General features: G+C 45.8%; 1 protein-coding gene across 1 annotated transcript in view; it reads left to right on the forward strand.

Moving 5' to 3' along the window:
- The first annotated feature begins 290 nt into the window (after positions 1-290).
- The window catches only part of LOC115099555 (dol-P-Man:Man(7)GlcNAc(2)-PP-Dol alpha-1,6-mannosyltransferase-like), a 48,521-nt gene continuing 31,399 nt past the window's right edge, over positions 291-17,412 (forward strand). The window contains exons 1-3 of the mRNA XM_029617290.1: positions 291-443; positions 519-651; positions 16,563-16,736. Coding sequence (XP_029473150.1) covers positions 291-443; positions 519-651; positions 16,563-16,736 — 460 coding nt within the window. The remainder of the gene's footprint in view (positions 444-518; positions 652-16,562; positions 16,737-17,412) is intronic.

Raw genomic sequence — 17,412 nt, forward strand, 5'->3', positions numbered from 1 at the left:
CACAATCTCATTCACCTTCCCCAGGACGGTCTGCAATCTTGCTTCCACCAGGTCCAGCGAAGCCGTGTCCAAGGCATTCACTTTCGCCTGCAGGATCTCAACAACCTCCATTAAAGTGGATCCTTGCAGTCCAACAATCAGAGGATTCTGACAGTCCTGCTTACTGAAATCACAAATTGGAACTACACGTTCCGGAATACATTGGGCCTGGCTTACAGGAACCCCCACCTCCGACCCTTCCCCCTCCATGGTGCTAAATGGAGGCGTGGCTTACACTTGCCAATTTCAACATGGCGACGCAGAAGAAGTCTGTGCTGCTGTTGCTGGTGCTAGGGGCTGCTATTTGGATCCATTTAATGGCCTGCCCTTACACCAAAGTGGAAGAGAGCTTCAACTTACAGGCGACCCACGACTTGCTGTACTACGGGCGGCAGCTGCAGTTGGTGAGTCCGGATCGGTCCTTAGCCTCCCCCTATCTTGTCTAGCCCTTTTACTGATTTTTCTGGATTCTTTTGCAGTACGATCACCACGAGTTTCCCGGTGTGGTCCCGAGGGCGTTCATGGGGCCGCTTGTCCTCGCCGGGCTCTCTGCTCCCGCTGTCTGGACTCTCTCGGCTCTGCAAGTGCCCAAGTATTACTCTCAGCTCATAGGTATGGGACGGGGCTCGAGGGAGCAGTATAACCGGAAGGAAATACAAGAAAATAAAATCTGTATTGGTGATCGTATGTTTCCTTCTTTCTATATCTTTATTTTGTAAAATATACTGAATTGATAGTATGGAGGAAATCTTTTAACAACAAGGTGTTGTCTAGTGGTCATAGTACTGATGAGTAGTAATTCTACTAAACTGTCAATATTTGGAAATAATCATTTTAGGTATCTGGAGGGTATCCTTAGTTTCTACCTTAGTGGGATATTTTAAGCTGTCAGAATTCCAGGTTTTGACCATTGCCAGTGTACCTGAACAGGCTGATCATGTTTTTATCCCACTGTATGCATGAATTTGTAGTTATGAGTTTTTCTTTTGCTTTACCTAAGAAAATCAAAGTTATAAATTTAATACAGCAATAGGACAAAACCAAGAGAGGATTAGCTTGTTTGTTTGATCTGGGGTGAGGTGGCAACCCTATTCACTTTTGAAAGATTAACGTGAAAGGTTTAAAACAAATCTGAATGAGTTTTCTTGTTCAACCATAGAAAATCACTTTTGGAAGATATTTCTACCATCTGTTTCCGAAGTTTTACAACACTCATGCTGATACGGCAGAATGGTCATTAACCAGGAGTAACTCTTGGCTGATGAATTTTAGAGGCTGCCTCTATTCTATGTAACCATGAGCAAGCCACTTCCTTACTTCAGAATTATACATGGCAAAGCAGTAATATCCATGCTTTACCAATTAAATCATTTATGGTTTAAACAATGCTTCTGTAACTTCTATGAGCCTCTGGTTCAGGCAGAGTCACAGCATAGCTGATGTGGCGAAGAATGCATGTTGGCAAAGACATCTTGTTGATCAGAATGGTCTTCCTGACTGGATACAATGCCTGTCAAGGTCACACAACTTACAACTTTTGGGCTGGCTGCGTTAACTAATTCCTAGCGTGTAGCAGATAGACTCAGGACCAATGTGTATAGTGTACTCCTGTTAGCAGTTGGAGACTGATCAGATTTCAATCTGACGTCAGCCCCTAGTACATATACCCCTGCAGGAAGTGCAGTTGGGGACTATCTGCATGCTCTCACAGCGTTAGAACCAAATTCAAAGAAGAAAATCCAAATTTAAAGAAGAATCCTCCCTGAAGACGAGCCCCGCTCTCCTGCGGTGATATCCTCGGGTCCCTCCCCCAGTTGAGATTCCCGAGGTGATTTCCGTGGTCCCTCGGGAGGTAAGCCTCGGTCCGGCGGCCGAATCGCGGCAAGGACCTAGCCCCCCGCTCCTCGGGCGCGGCTGACAGGCAGCGGGTGCACCCTCGAGCGCGGCGGTGAAGGTATTTGACCTCTCCCCCCGCAGCCGGAGACCACCCGGGACGAAACCGGGAAGCGCCGAAGACAAGGTAAGGTAGAAATCTTCTGCTTGAATCCGGTCTCAGATGATCGAGAAGGAGCACAGGTCACTGGCCGGGACCAGTGCCACCGGGTTGATCCGCCCTAGCAGGGCCAGGCCCCGGCTATTTCCGAGGGTCTACCCACGTGGAGACCCTCCGAGGGGGTCGCCATATTGTCGACGTGCTCGCCGTCGATATCTTGGCCCTATTCGCCGTGCCATTCGCGAGCGCACAATTCGGGCTAGGCGCACAAAGCACTTGTGCGCATAAACTTACCCGCACATAAAACCTTGCGCGCATAAGTTGCGCGCACAGAGCCGGGCGCATATCTACGGCCGAACACACAGCTGCGCGCACAACTACACGCTCATCTTAAGCGCACCGGAGCGCATTAGAGTTTACGTGCCGACAGCCATGGCACCTCCAGAAACAGAGATAAAGGCTCAAGGCCTCTGCCCAGCATGCCACATCAGAGCCGCACAAAGCGAGGAGGCCGACGCCCTATGCACGCAGTGCAAAGAGGCCCTGGGAGACCCAGTCCAGGGCCAGTCCCACCCAGGGCCGAGTTCTAGCTCCTCAGGGGGTACCCCGGACCTAGCCAGGGGGCCTCCCCACAGACGGGGACCCTCAAGGAACCAGCACCCCTCCGCTTTGACCCAGCGTCGATCTCATGGGTGGAGTTCTTTAAGGGGATTCACGCCTTTGTTCAAATGCAAACTGAACCTCAGGCTCACCAGCCACATGCTCCACAGGAGGACCCTCATGCCCCAGGCCCTTCAAGACCTAGGCATAGGCTTCCACTACCCAGAAGCCCCACATATGGAGACTCTGACATCTCTGAGGAGGAAGCCGAACCCTTAGAAGAGGGGGAGCTCCCCCCCGAGGACAGAGCCTCACCGAACCATGAGACGCTTCTTCACAAAGGACGAGCTCCCGGACCTGGTCAACCAATGCCTAACGGAGCTCACTATCCCGGGCCCAGGTACTTCGGGGGAACCTAAACCGAACCCCCTGCTGGAGGGTCTTCGACAGACTTCTCACCATTTCCCTCTGTTATAAGCAGCACAGCAGCTGATTGACCTGGAATGGAATGCTCCGGCGTCCACATTCAAGGGGGGACGAGCTTTGGCAGCCTGTAGCCCCTGGACCCAGCAACCAAAGATCTTCTTGCATGCCCAAGAGTTGATGCCATGGTCTGCGCGTTCTCCAAGGGCACTACCATCCCAGTGGAGGGAGGAGCTGCGCTCAAGGATTCACATGACCGGCAGCTGGAGTCCATCCTCAAACAGTGATTTGACGTAGCCACTATGTCTCTACAAATTGCAGCCTGCTGCACCGTGGTGACATGTGCTTGCTTATCACAAACCAGGAACAACACCATGGGAGAAGACATGGAACCAGCAGTATCATTCCTCGCGGACGCTGCCTCCGACCTAGTGCGCACCACGGCCAGAGGAGTGTCCTCTGCGGTGGCGGCTAGGAGGCAACTCTGGCTCCGAAGCTGGTTGGCCGCCGCATCTTCCAAAATGCGCCTCAAGAGGATGCCCTTCAAAGGATCCCTCCTGTTCGCAGCGAACTAGAGAAACTGGCTGACAAATGGGGCGAGTCCCCATTGCCACGCCTACCGGAGGATAAAACGAAGAGAAACCAGCGACCCTTCCCCAGATCCTCCAGGGGCAGAAGTTCACAACACTTCAATCCTTACAGGAGCAACTATCAAGCCCCCCGCCCTACGGGCAGGAACCAGTCCTTTCGGACCAAGCACAAGAGGGCAACCAGCTCTGGTACATGCCCCAGCCGCACCCCACAATGAGATTCTGCCGACCCATCCAAGGGAAGAAGCCATAAGGGGCAGACTAGCCCTATTCTACCGCAGATGGGTCGAGATAACTTCGGACAAGTGGGTCCTAGCCATCATTCGGGAGGGGTACTACCTGGATTTTCTACGAATCCTTCCGGACAAGTTGGTGGAATCCCCCGCCACGACCTCTCCAAGAGGGCGGCAGTGGAAGCTACACTGTCCAGGCTACTGACCCTCGAGGCCATAACCCCAGTGCCTCCACAAGAAATAAGTACTGGGCATTATTCCATTTATTTTATCATACCCAAGAAAGAGGGAACATTCAGGCCCACCCTGGCCTCAAAGCGGTCAACCGCCACCTGAGGATTCCCCACTTCCACATGGAAACCTTACGATCCGTAATAAGGGCGATACAACCGGGAGAGTTTCTCACATCCCTGGATGTTTCGGAGGCCTACCTACACATCCCAATTCATCAGGAACACCAGAGTTACCTACGCTTCAAAGTCCTGAACCGTCACTACCAGTTCCGGGCACTACCCTTCGGGTTAGCCACAGCACCCCGGACGTTCACCAAGGAAATAGTAGTGGTGGCGCAACACTGAGCAAGGAAGGAATCCTCGTTCACCCTTACCTGGACGACTGGCTGATCAGGGCAAAGTCACCGGAGGAAAGCAGCCAACAGAGTCATAACTCTACTGGAGAGCCTAGGATTGGTGGTCAACACAAACAAAAGCTCCCTACAGCCCTCACAGTCGCTGGAATACCTAGGAGTCCGATTCGACACCAAAGAGGACAAGGTCAGCCTGACCCCCACAAGGAGATCAAAATTGTGGAACCGGCTGCAAACCTTGCTTGAACGATCCTCGTCCCACAACATGGGATTACCTGCAAGTCCTCAGGCTGATGCATCCACGCTGGAAGTAGTGCCATGGGCGCGAGCCCACATGAGGCCCCTACAGCACTCACTCCTATCACGGTGGAGCCCACGGTCCCAGAACTACACCGTACGTCCATCGCTGCCCGGCAGAGTTCGGACCCAACTACGGTGGTGGCTGCAGGCCAGCCACATGAGCCAGGGATCAAGACTATCCTCCCCCAACCTGGACCCTACTCACCACAGATGCCAGTCTACGAGGATGGGGAGCACACTGCGAGGAGTTAACCGCCCAAGGGGCAGTGGAACGCAGAAGAGGCGGGATGGAACATCAACCGCCTAGAAGCATGGGCAGTCAGACTAGGCTGCCTGCGGTTCGCTCACAGACTCCGAAACAAAGCGGTCAGAGTAATGTCTGACAATGCCACGACAGTGGCCTACATCAACCGGCAGGGGGGGAACCAGGAGCCAACAGGTGTCCCTAGAAATAGACCCCCTGATGGCATGGGCGGAAGCAAACCTCCAGGAGATCTCCGCCGTCCACATCACCGGGAAAGACAACATCACGGCAGACTTCCTCAGCAGGAAAGTCTAGACCCAGGAGACTGGAGGCTGTCGTCCGCTGCCTTCCAATTGATAGTGAATCGGTGGGGGACACCGGACATGGACCTTCTGGCAAACCGATCCAATGCCCAAGTATTCAGATACTTCAGCCGCAGGCAGGAACAGCAGTCCCAAGGGACCGATGCCCTGGTACAGACCTGGCCACCGGGGACTCTACTATATGCCTTCCCGCCGTGGCCCCTATTGGGCGCAATCATTCACAAGATACAAACACACAAGGGACTAGTTCTTCTGGTGGCTCCGGATTGGCCAAGAAGACCCTGGTATGCAGACATGAGAAGACTGCTGGCAGGGAACCCTCTACCCCTGCCCCGACACAGGGACCTGCTACAACAAGGTCCGATCCTCCACGAGGACCCAGCTCAATTCTCTCTTACGATCTGGCCAGTGAGAGGGCCCGCCTGAGAAAGAGCGGATACTCGGGGGCGGTAATCGACACTCTCCTCCGAGCATGCAAGTTCTCCACATCGCTAACGTACATAAGGATCTGGAGAGTATTTGAAGCCTGGTGCGAAGACCACAACATCAAGCCACGCTCATTTAAAGTTCCCGTGATCCTGGAATTCTTACAGAATGGACGACAGAAGGGTCTGTCCCTCAACTCCATCAAGGTACAAGTGGCCGCATTGTCATGCTACGGCTCCAAGAGCGAGGGCGACAGCATAGCTTCTCATCCAGACGTGTCACGCTTCCGTAAAGGAGTCAAACACATTCGCCCACCACTAAAGTGGCCGGTACCTCTGTGGAATCTCAATCTCGTTTTGGACTTCCTAGCGGGAACCGCCTTCAGACCCCTCCGAGGCCTGTCCCTCCACCTGTTAACCTTAAAGACTGTGTTCTTGCTGGCAGTGTGTTCAGCCCGCCGCATTTCAGAACTACAAGCACTGTCCTGCCATGAGCCGTTCCTCAGGCTCACCCTGGGGTCCATCCAACTATGCACGGTTCCCTCCTTCCTCCCCAAAGCGGTCTCACACTTCCATCTCAACCAGACCATCTCGCTACCAATGACGGATGGCTTGAAGAATTCGGAAGAAGCCCGTAGTCTACCTCACCTCAGCATCGGCAGACTCCTATCCAGATACCTGGAAATGTCGGAACCCGTACGAAGAACGGACCACCTTTTCGTCCTTCATAGCGGAAAGAGACAAGGGGAAGCGGCCTCGCAGGCAACCATCGCCCGCTGGATCAAGGAAGTCATCAAGGCGGCCTACGTAGAAGCTGGCAAGCCACCACCTCTATAGGTCAAGGCCCATTCTACCAGAGCCCAGGCAGTATCCTGGGCAGAAACTAGAATGCTGTCGCCTGCCAAGATCTGCAGGGCGGCTACATGGTCCTCCATCCATACTTTCTCCAGATTCTACCGTCTGGACGTTCAGGCTCGGGAAGACACGGCATTTGCAAGGGCAATACCAAGTGGGTCACGGGCAGCCTCCCACCCGGTTCGGGAGTAGCTTTTATACATCCCATTGGTCCTGAGTCCATCTGCTACACGCTAGGAAATGGAGAAATTACTTGCCTGATAATTTTGTTTTCCTTAGTGTAGACAGATGGACTCAGCATCCCACCCTTGGCTGCCGTTACGCATGGTTTTTCAAATAATTCAAGGGTAAGCCACGTTTTCATTTACCTAGGGCATCTTATCATATGCACTATTGTTTCATTGAGAATAGGAACGAAAGATCATTTGAAAAGTGGATACGCAATTACTATTACATCAACCATGCAGGCATGCAATAAGCCCTCCTAACATCTAGTAAGCTTTTTTAACTTTTTTATGTTTTCATTTCCACCTGGTCGGTTTGATTGCACTCCTTTTTTAAATTATTATTTTTTATTAATTTTTAAAATTATGCATTTTCAAATCAATACGCGTTCTACACTAACACCAAGCTATCCTCTCTGGTTTCTTCCTATCTATTGTAACAAATGTTTGTCGCAGTCCATGACACTTATACAAGCAATCCGTGATCAGTTCTCTTTCTGCCTTCCTGTATACCATTGTGTTTTCTTATACACCATTATGTTTGTCATCTCACATGCATGATATGATTTGTATTTCTAAAGATTTTATGTTTTTTGTTAATTTTTATTAGTCCCTGTATGTGTGCTTCATTTTTTAATTGTTGATATTTGTTTCTAGTTGCCCCGAGGCAGCTCTCGACCAAAGAGCGAAACTCGGCCAGAGTTGGGCTAATTTCAATAAAGGGCATTTTATATACATTGATCTCCGCTTTCTTCACATAAATATCATGTTGTGTCCGTCAGTTCCCGACGCCCTCTCTCCGCCCTCTTTGGCTCCTCCCTCTTTGACCGCGGGAAGATTGGCTGCCGCGGCGTCCTCCGGCCGAAGTCCTCTAGCATCCCCGGACTTGCTGGACGCTGCAACCCGCCATGTTTCCTGGAGGTCTAGGGGCGCGCGCGCGACACAGCCCCGATTGAAGTACTGGCGATGGCGCGAACCTCAGGGGCATCCCCCTGAGATGACATCACCCACGACGGATATATAAGGTCTTAGTATTTGCTAACAGGGCGAGTTAGCAAGGGTTATGATACATCGGGTTACTCTACCTAAGCTACTCTGCCTCCTCGGACTTATCAGGGGTACCAGCCGCTCAGGTGCCTCACTCTCTCCTTTGTTTTTCAGGTGAGTCTGGAACCTGTACTCGCTCAAGGGCCCTCGTTCCCAAACTTGCTCCGTATTCTCTTCTGCCTGGAAGTCATCACTGCCAACTATATCAGTAAGTTACCATCGCTCTCTCAGAGCTTTCCCAGGAACCAGGTACTCACTCCTCGAGGGCCTTTACATTCCAGCTCCTGGGCTTCTATGAGACATTGTGTGAGTGTTACCATCAGGTTTGGTACATGAACTCTGCATACCCTGCCTACTCCCTATATTTCAGTTTCTCTACAGCTCAGCCTCCAGGGATCTTTGTTCCAGTATCTGAGGGACTATAGCCCAGCCAGGCATTCCAGCTCACTACTGCCACCTCTGTTGGTTCAGTATACTGTCTATTTATTTTATTTATTTATTTAAAGGCTTTTATATACCGACGTTCATGTAATGGTACATATCACGTAGGTTTACATAGAACTAAGTTGGAAATTACATCGAACAGGAAGGAACAATTAATAGGGCTAACTTCGAAGAACTAGTAGATAAGATAAGAAAAACTTAAAAGTTGAAATTAAATTAAATTATTACATATAACTTGTAACTTATAACAGAACTAATAGATAAGCTAAGAAAGACCTTAAAATTAAAATAAATTATTACAGATAACTTATAACTTATTACAGATATCAGCTAACCAATAAAAGTTTAGAGTTCTGATTTATGGCCTAACTAACAGTATAAAATCTAACTAATAAGGAGGATTTAAGGTTACAGCATGCGACATCTAGCGTCTTGGAGTATGAAATGCGTAAGTTAGTCCCTAAGGGGCGACCTTTAAGTGAAGGCTTTAGTGAAAAGCCAAGTTTTAAGCTTCTTTTTGAATGTTCGATTACAAGTTTCTAGACGAAGGTCCGTGGGGAGTGCATTCCAAAGATAGGGGCTGACAGTCGAGAAAGCTCGTTTCTTGAGCTGTGACTTGGCTGGAGGTGTGTAAAAGGTGCCCAAATAGCTGGTTCTGATGGGTCTCAGTGGTGCGTGAAGACGAAATGGGTCGCTCAGATCTAGCGATGTTTGTGAATGAATGGTCTTGTGTGTTATGGTTAAGGCTTTGAATATGATTCTAGATTTAATGGGGAGCCAGTGTAGGTTCTTTAGAATAGGTGTGATGTGTTCACCTCTATTAGAGTTGGTTAGAATCCTGGCTGCCGAGTTTTGCAACATTTGTAGTGGTTTGGTAGTGACAGCTGGGAGGCCTATTAGCAGAGAGTTGCAATAATCAATTTTTGAAAAAAGAATTGTTTGGAGGACTGTTCTAAAGTCCTGAAAATGGAGGAGAGGTTTCAGCTTTTTCAAAATGTGTAGCTTGTAAAAGCATTCTTTCGTGGTGTTTTTGACGAATTGTTTGAGATTCAGCCTATTGTCGATAGTAACGCCTAGGTCTCTTACGTGTGTGGGGGTGGACCTTAACGGTGTGATTAGGTTGTTGGTGGCCTGAAAATTGTCATCAAGGGAGATCAGCATGAGCTCCATTTTTGAAGTGTTGAGAACTAAGTTGAGGCTAGTGAGGAGGGAGTTTATGGACTGTAGACACTTGTTCCAGTAGTTGATGGTGTTGGAGATGGATTCAATGATTGGTAGCAGGATCTGGACGTCATCGGCGTATATGAAGTGTGTGATCTGTAGACTTGAGAGCAGCTGACATAGGGGGAGAAGATAGATGTTAAACAGGGTTGGGGAGAGCGATGATCCTTGAGGGACTCCGAGAGTGGACTTGACCGGGTGAGAGTCCTTGTTGCTAATTCTGACTTTGTATGTCCTGTTGTTAAGGAATGATCTGAACCATTCGAGGGCTGATCCAGAGATGCCTATGTCTGAGAGCCGGGAGATGAGGATAGAGTGTTTTACAGTGTCAAATGCTGCAGATATATCGAGAAGTGCCAGGAGGTAGGGGGTCTTTTTCTCCAGTCCAGAGAGTACTCTGTCAAAGAGATTAAGAGGGATTCCGTGCTGAGGGATTTACGGAATCCGAATTACACTGTTGTGAGAATCTTGTGATCTTCTAGGAATTCCGACAACTGTTTGACTATTCTCTCCATTATTTTGGCTACAAACGGTAAGTTAGCAATGGGGCGAAAATTGGCTGGGTCTTCTGGGTTCAAGTTTGGTTTCTTGAGGAGAGGTTTGAGGGTGGCTATTTTCAACGTGTCAGGTACGAATCCTTGGGTTAGCGAACAATTGATGATCTCTGCTAAGGGCTTTGCAATGATGTTTGGGATGGTGAGAAGTAATTTCGATGGAATGGCATCTGTTGGATGCGTGGAGGGTTTCATTTTCTTGAGAATTGATACAATTTCGAGTGAGGAAGTGGTTTCGAAGGAATCTAGGTTTGCTTTCTAGCTGGAGGGGGACGAGAAGAGAGAAGGAGGTTCTATGTTGTGTGTAGCCAGGGGTGTTATTAGCTTAAGGATTTTGTTTTCGAAGAATTGTGCCAGTTCAGTGCATCTGGATTGATCCTGATCGTCAGGGATAACTGGGGAAGTGGGTTTTGTGAGCTCTGAGACATATGAGAACAGCGCTTTGGCATCAAAGGAGAAGTTGTGAATTTTGTGGGCATAAAAATCTCTCTTTGTGCGAAGGATGATGTTTCTGTAACTGTGCATGAGGGTTTTGTATTCGTTTAGTGTGGCGTTGGATGGTCTCTTTCGCCATGTGTGTTCTTTTTTTCTCAGTTCTTGTTTAATGTTTTTTAGTTCTTGCGTGAACCATGGTTTTTTGTTTTTACAGGATGGGTCGAGCTCTTTAGTTTTTAAGGGGCATAGTTCTTCTGCCACCTTGTTTGTGATGCTATGCCATGTAGAGATGGCTGTTTCTGCATCTGAGAGGTCGAGGTTAGAGAGTTCTGATGAGAGGTGGGAGGTTAGGTCTTCTATGGAGCAAGAGTTCCTGAAGTGGATTGTGGTTTTAGTGGTTGTTGACACCGGGGTGTCCCTGATACAGAGATCCGTTGTGATCATTAGATGGTCTGACCATGGGATAGGGGAGCAAAGCGGCATGGAAGATGGTGAGAGGCCAGAATTTATAAATATAAGGTCCAGTGTGTGTCCCGTTTTGTGCGTGGGACTTTTAACTATTTGTGAGAAGCCCATAGCCTTGAAGGAAGATAATAGCATTTCGCAGTTGGCGGATAGGGGAATCGCATCTATGTGAAGGTTGAAGTCTCCCAATATGACTACTGGGGTATCATTTTTTATGTGTTTGGCTGTGAGTTCGATGAGTGGAGATGGATCTGAGTCTAGGAGGCCAGGCGGAGCATAGAGTAAACAAATTTGTAGTTGTTTTGAGCTAAAGAGGGCAAATTCCAGACGGGAGGTATGTATAGTGATCTGTAGGCTTAGTCTCAGCTCTTTTTTTGCAGCTAAGCAGAGACCCCCCCCCCCCCCTCTTTTTTTAGGTCTAGGTATTGAATAGATATCATAGAGGTGAAGGGGTAATTGATTGATAAGGGCTAGATCTGTGGGTTTTAACCAGGTTTCTGTGATTGCGCATATATCTAATAAAAATCTAATAAAAGTCTAATAAAAGAACTAGTGTGTGTCTGTCTTCTAACTCTGAGCCTGACCGGTGATCCCTCTCGGGATCTTCCCCCGGGGGCGTAGTCATCTGCCACTCGTCCAAGGATCCACCCACAACTCTCCTAAATAACAACAGATTGCTCACTCCCTAGCAGACTGCTGACCCCTAACATATCACACATACATTAACTGGTCAGAATTGATTCAATATGAGCTACTTTGTGATCCAACTTCTGAACATGGTTACTTCCAGGGGTTCAGAGCAGTGGCAGAGGAATAGTTCAAAGAATTTCAGAAATATTTATTTGACACTATTACTGCTTGTCATGTTTGCTTCTGAAATATTGCACAGTATCCTGAAAGTGCAGCTTTTGTTTTGTTTTTTTAAAGGGAAAATTCCATTATCTGATATTCACCAAAATATTTCAAACATCACCTCAACAATCCAGGAATTTTTTTTTTGAATAAATTATCAGAATATTTTTCTTAATCATTGAATACAACATTGTGGATTTTATATTGAGTAGATACAATTATGAAAAAGTAATACACCCCCCACCCCCCATCGAACCTCAGTCATTACTTTGAAAGATGCCAATTTCTATTTATTATGGTATGGCCACTATAGACCATGTCATTATCTAGATATTTTAGTGACTATTTACTAATTTTATCTGCAGATGTATTTTATACTCCAAGTCTAAGTGACATGTCAGTTTGCTGTTACAGAATTGTGATGGCCTTTCAAAACACGAGTCATGTTAATGCTTTTTTTTTTTTTAGGAAACTTAAGACAATTAGTCCTGATTCTAACCTATGTCATAGACATGAATATCTGGTATGAAGGTAATATGTGTAACTCTGTGAAGTGCTAAATTATTTTTAAATGGGCAAATGAGATCCCTTGCATCAGAACTTGGATGGCCAATACCTGCCTGAAAATACAATAGAAGGTATAATCATACAGGCACCAATAAGTTTACAGATTCAAGCAATACAAAGGATTGGTGTCTCAAAAATGTTTTGTTTCTTAAATATTTTCAAATCATAATCTGAGTCACAATGATCCTCAAGCATGGATGAGCATATGTGCATAAAATATAAATAATTCTAAAATCTACGGTTGTGGGAATGCATGGGGGAATACGTACCACAGAATTTCTGAAATATTTAGACTTAACCCATGAGTATGGGTACATTTTAAAATTGTTTATATTTTTATGCACATGTTTGAGGATCATGTGACTTAAAATATGATTATTAAATATTATGAAATCACAAACATTTTTTGAGGCACCAATCCTTTGTATTGTCAATACCTGCCTGAGCCAATGAGGGGCAAGGGATTGAAAACTGAGTGTTTTTAATTAAGCATAAATGGGTGGCTGTCTGTCTTGTTTAGATGGACAGAGGTAGACAGGGGAAATAGAGAGACCTTTTCTGCAGACTAAAAAAGAAAGTAAAGTTGTTTCCCATTCTGGCAGCAGGAACGAGCATAGCCTTTTGTGTTTTTTAGCAAGAGAATTAGTGATTTTTCTAGATACATTTTGTTTTGATTATTTTCCAGTTAGCCTTCTGGGGATAGGGAAATACCAACAGTACCTGAATGTAATCCGCTTCAAAGTGCCGAAAAGTGGAATATAAAAATCATATAAAAATAAATACAATTCTACCGTGTTTCCCCGAAAATAAGACAGTGTCTTATATTAACTTTTGCTACCAAAGATGCACTAGGCCTTATTTTCAGGGGATGTCTTATTTTTCCATGAAGAAGAATTCACATATATTGTTGAACAAAAAAATGAACATTTATCATATTCTGAATAGTTGTCTGGTTATGCTGGTTTGTGATGACAACTAACTGTGAATCCTGCAGGGTAAAAAAATCACAGCTGCATGCTCTGGTGTTCTGTGCGACGGGCATGCTCCCAAATAAAAACTTTGCTAGGTCTTACTTTCGGGGGAGGTCTTATATTTAGCAATTCAGCAAAACCTCTACTAGGTCTTATTTTCGGGGGATGTCTTATTTTCGGGGAAACAGGGTAGCAAGTGTTGCCCCTTTTACGTAGGGGAGGCATAATGTGGGAATTAACCCCTTGTGTTTGCTGCTATGCAGAGTTTCTGATTTGTGAGTCCTACACTGATCTTTGGAACTGGTGTACACATCCATTTTGCCTCGTATCTGGACATCTGCCTCTAGGAATACCAGGAAAAGGATCATTGTTCACATGCATTCATTCTTTGGTCTGCCTTTCCAGATGTCCACTTATTGGTGCACAAGGTGGTAGTCTTTGTTAAGGTAGAAATCTAAACGCTGTGACCAACCACAGATGGAACTTACCCCTAGATTCATCAAAATGCTATAAATTTCGCATGAATAACGCCCACAATAAGGAAAAGGGGCGTGGAGAGGGACTCTTTATAAGGCTTTCATATAAGTCAACTATTTATATCACTATAGGAGGGTCATCTAGTAAACAGAGGTGAGGTTTTGGTGGTGGTCTAGGGTTTTGAGGTCAGTTTTACATTCACAGTGAGATGTAGGACCAGCACAGTTCACATCAGTGAAGATTTTGATGTGATTTGGAATGAGGAAAGATACACATACATGAGATTTCTATAGTGTACTCTCACCCTAGATTGATGCACGCTCTACCTGGGTCCTATTGAGCTAGGGTGAGAGTACACTGTAGAAATCTCATGTATGTGTACCTTTCCTCATTCCAAATCACATCAAATTTTCACTGAAGTGTACTGGGCTGGTCGTACATCTCACTATGAATGTAAAACTGACCTCAAAACCCTAGACCACCACCAAAACCTTACTTCAAGTTACTAGATGACTCTCCTATCGTGGTATAAAAAGATGACTAATGTGTGTGTGGTGTCCCTGTGTCCCCCCGGTCAAATAACGCATTTTGGTGAATGACCCTGTTAGCTTTCAATCTGGCCAAACAGAACAATTAATTAATTTAGTATTAGTTTGCCATCTTGTGATTAGGACTTTGGGATATTTGTACTTCAGTGAAATGTAAAATTACAGAAAACATGCATTAATGTTTACATGAAGCACACATGATACTAGAAATATTCTTATGTCTGAACTGTAAATAGCTAACTTTTGAGCAGCAAAGCAAAGCCAAGTAATGGAGGGAGGTAAATGGCTGATCACTTTGAAGTCCCTAGCATTTTCTTGAGGATGTGCTTATTCAATGGATAGTTTGCTCCTTGGTTTGGAGCCAGATTAAAAATCCTCAAAACACGGCAGTAAATGCAACATCCTCACCCTAGTGTTCAGTGTACATTCTTTCTAACTGGAGGGAGAGAGAGGGAGTCAAAATTTTTTATGCATCGATGCACAGTTTGTTTTCTGGCCTGCTTGTAATGTGGGGGAATAGGTCCCACAGAATTTCTGAAATACTTAGACTTAACAACCCGGCTCATCAAATAAGACCTTTAAAAGCATATTTTGGTTCATGAAAGTTTTCTTGTAGCAGGAAAATAGATCCCAACAGTTACAAATTACATTAGATGTTGCTTTAAGTTTGTTTGAAATATAGAAATAGTTCTATGTCCAAAAGTCTTAAAATGCCTTCTATCAACTTAATCTCAGTTTGCACTTTATAGATAATATTGCTATCACAATACCCAGCATAAAAGATTAAGGAAATAATTTTACTAAATTGCACTGAAGCTTTATTGTATAGCAAATGCCCTAACGCACAAATAATGGCACAATGTGGGTTTTAAAAGTAGCTGTTTTGCATGTAAATTAGCTCACTGAAAGTAAAATTGTATGCTAATCAAATAATGTGATTTGCCTTGAAATCCTCAAGTTGCGTTGTTTGAAAGTTAGCAAATCCTGAAAGTGTAGCTTTGGCAACAGCTTTAGGGGCTGATGCAGTATTATGCACGTAAAAACGTGTGTCCAAACTAGGCACCCATTTTTTCAATGCACGCCAATCCACCTCTCCTGGGTATTCAAAGCAATATTCTGATGAGCTGTCATGCTAAAAAGGATGTGCTAGGGATAAATTGTGCGTCCCTAGCACTCAAAAGCATCGGGCACCCAGGAGACGTGACAGTGTGCGGATTAGGAAAACAAAACCTCCATATAAGTGCCCGTTTTATCCCACCGCAGATAATTTACTGACAATATACACAGCCTGGAGGGTGTATATTGTGTGCTCTAAATTTTTTTTTTCATCAAGCCTTTCATTTTTTAATAATTTTTTAGTCTTCGCAAGGAGTAGATCTTAGTATTGCAACAATACTAAGTAGGAGGAACCACAGAAAAGCAGTATTTATTTTTTTTGTTTGTTTTTTACTTGAAAAGTCTTGCCCTGCGTCCAGGTTTATGCCAGCTATGGGGCTGGCATTAAATTTGCTGTGTTAAAAAGCGCACGTTGGGCACATGGCAATTTTTGCATTGGGATAATAGCTAATAGCCTCATCTACATGGCATTTACATGTGATGAGCGCTATTAGCTATGCGTTTGGATGAGCTAATCCCCTCATTGCATGGGGTGTTAGTCTAGCGCTAGGCTGAGCGCACTTCTTTGTATGGACCTTTGCAACCCACTGACTGCTCCCCTCCCCCCATCTCTGTGGGTCCTGGGAGATCCTCCTTCCTACCTTCTCCCTCTGAGGCAGTCAAAGTGATTAAAAATAGTGTAAAAAGAAATGCATGTTGGCAGACCCTCCTTGTTGACCAGAATGTAGTTCTTGGTTGAATGCAATGTCTGTCAGGGCCACAGAAGCCATAACAACTTCATGTCTGAGTCTGCTAATTTCAGCTGTGCAAAACAATGTCCTGCTTCTTGAGCAATACCAGTTTTTGTCTCCGTACAGCTTGGCAGGATAAATGCTGCTTTGCTCCGATTCCATATTTCTTGCTTCAGATAGCTGAAGTCCATTAGTGACTTGGCTAGCTCTTCCATGGTAGTGTGGCATGCCATTGTTATTGTATAAAGTATTCATGCTGCTCTTGTGGGTTTGTTTGTTTTTTTATCTCCACACGAAAGTCAGAGGTGTCCTGGGCCTCTGTGTCTTCTATGCTTTATGGAAGTTACAGAAAGAAGTCAGAAAGCAGTTTGGATCAACAGTTGCGACATTCTTCTGTTTAATAAGTGCTACTCAGTTCCACCTCATGTTTTATTCTATTCGAACTCTTCCTAATGTGTTTGCTCTTCCTATTGGTAAGTATGTCCCACCTGATGATGTGCACTTTATTTTGTTAATTTCCCTTCATGCCAATGGCGACTAAAGCTTCCTAAAAAAAAAAGGGACTGTGAGGCAACATCTAATGCTTCCTTTTAAAACAAACCCACAGTGTCTGAAACATCAGTCTCCTCTTAAAAGTAAAAGTTTAAGCTTATTTTATAGAACAGGACCCGCATGATGCTGACCGCCATCTTGGTTTGACCACAGCTTGCACTTTGCAGCACATGGTCTCGTTAGAACATAAATTGCCATGCTGGGTCAGACCAAGGGTCCATCAAACCCAGCATCCTGTTTTCCAACAGAGGCCAAACTAGGCCACAAGAACCTGGCAAGTACCCAAGCGAGCCGTGCTGTCCAATAGAGCATGCATCTGTGCGCACCGGGTGTTGCAGCTGGGAGGATTGTGAATGGGAGGGTTTAACACTTAACACGCACCATTGTGTAGCTGCTATCTGTGATCTGTAGGATCATGTCATCTCCTTATTTCTACATATTTCATGATTGCAATGAGGAGGTGGCACTGCTACTGTAAAGAGAGCTATCAATACGCTCTACTGCCAAAGCCCACGGTTTTAGTCTGCTTGCTGAAGAGAAGGCTTATGAGATGGCCAGGTCTGAGTGTCTCCCCCTGCCCCCATCACGTGCGTGTTT

Source organism: Rhinatrema bivittatum, chromosome 9 (assembly GCF_901001135.1).
Source record: "Rhinatrema bivittatum chromosome 9, aRhiBiv1.1, whole genome shotgun sequence".
In the NCBI taxonomy this organism is placed as follows: domain Eukaryota; kingdom Metazoa; phylum Chordata; class Amphibia; order Gymnophiona; family Rhinatrematidae; genus Rhinatrema; species Rhinatrema bivittatum.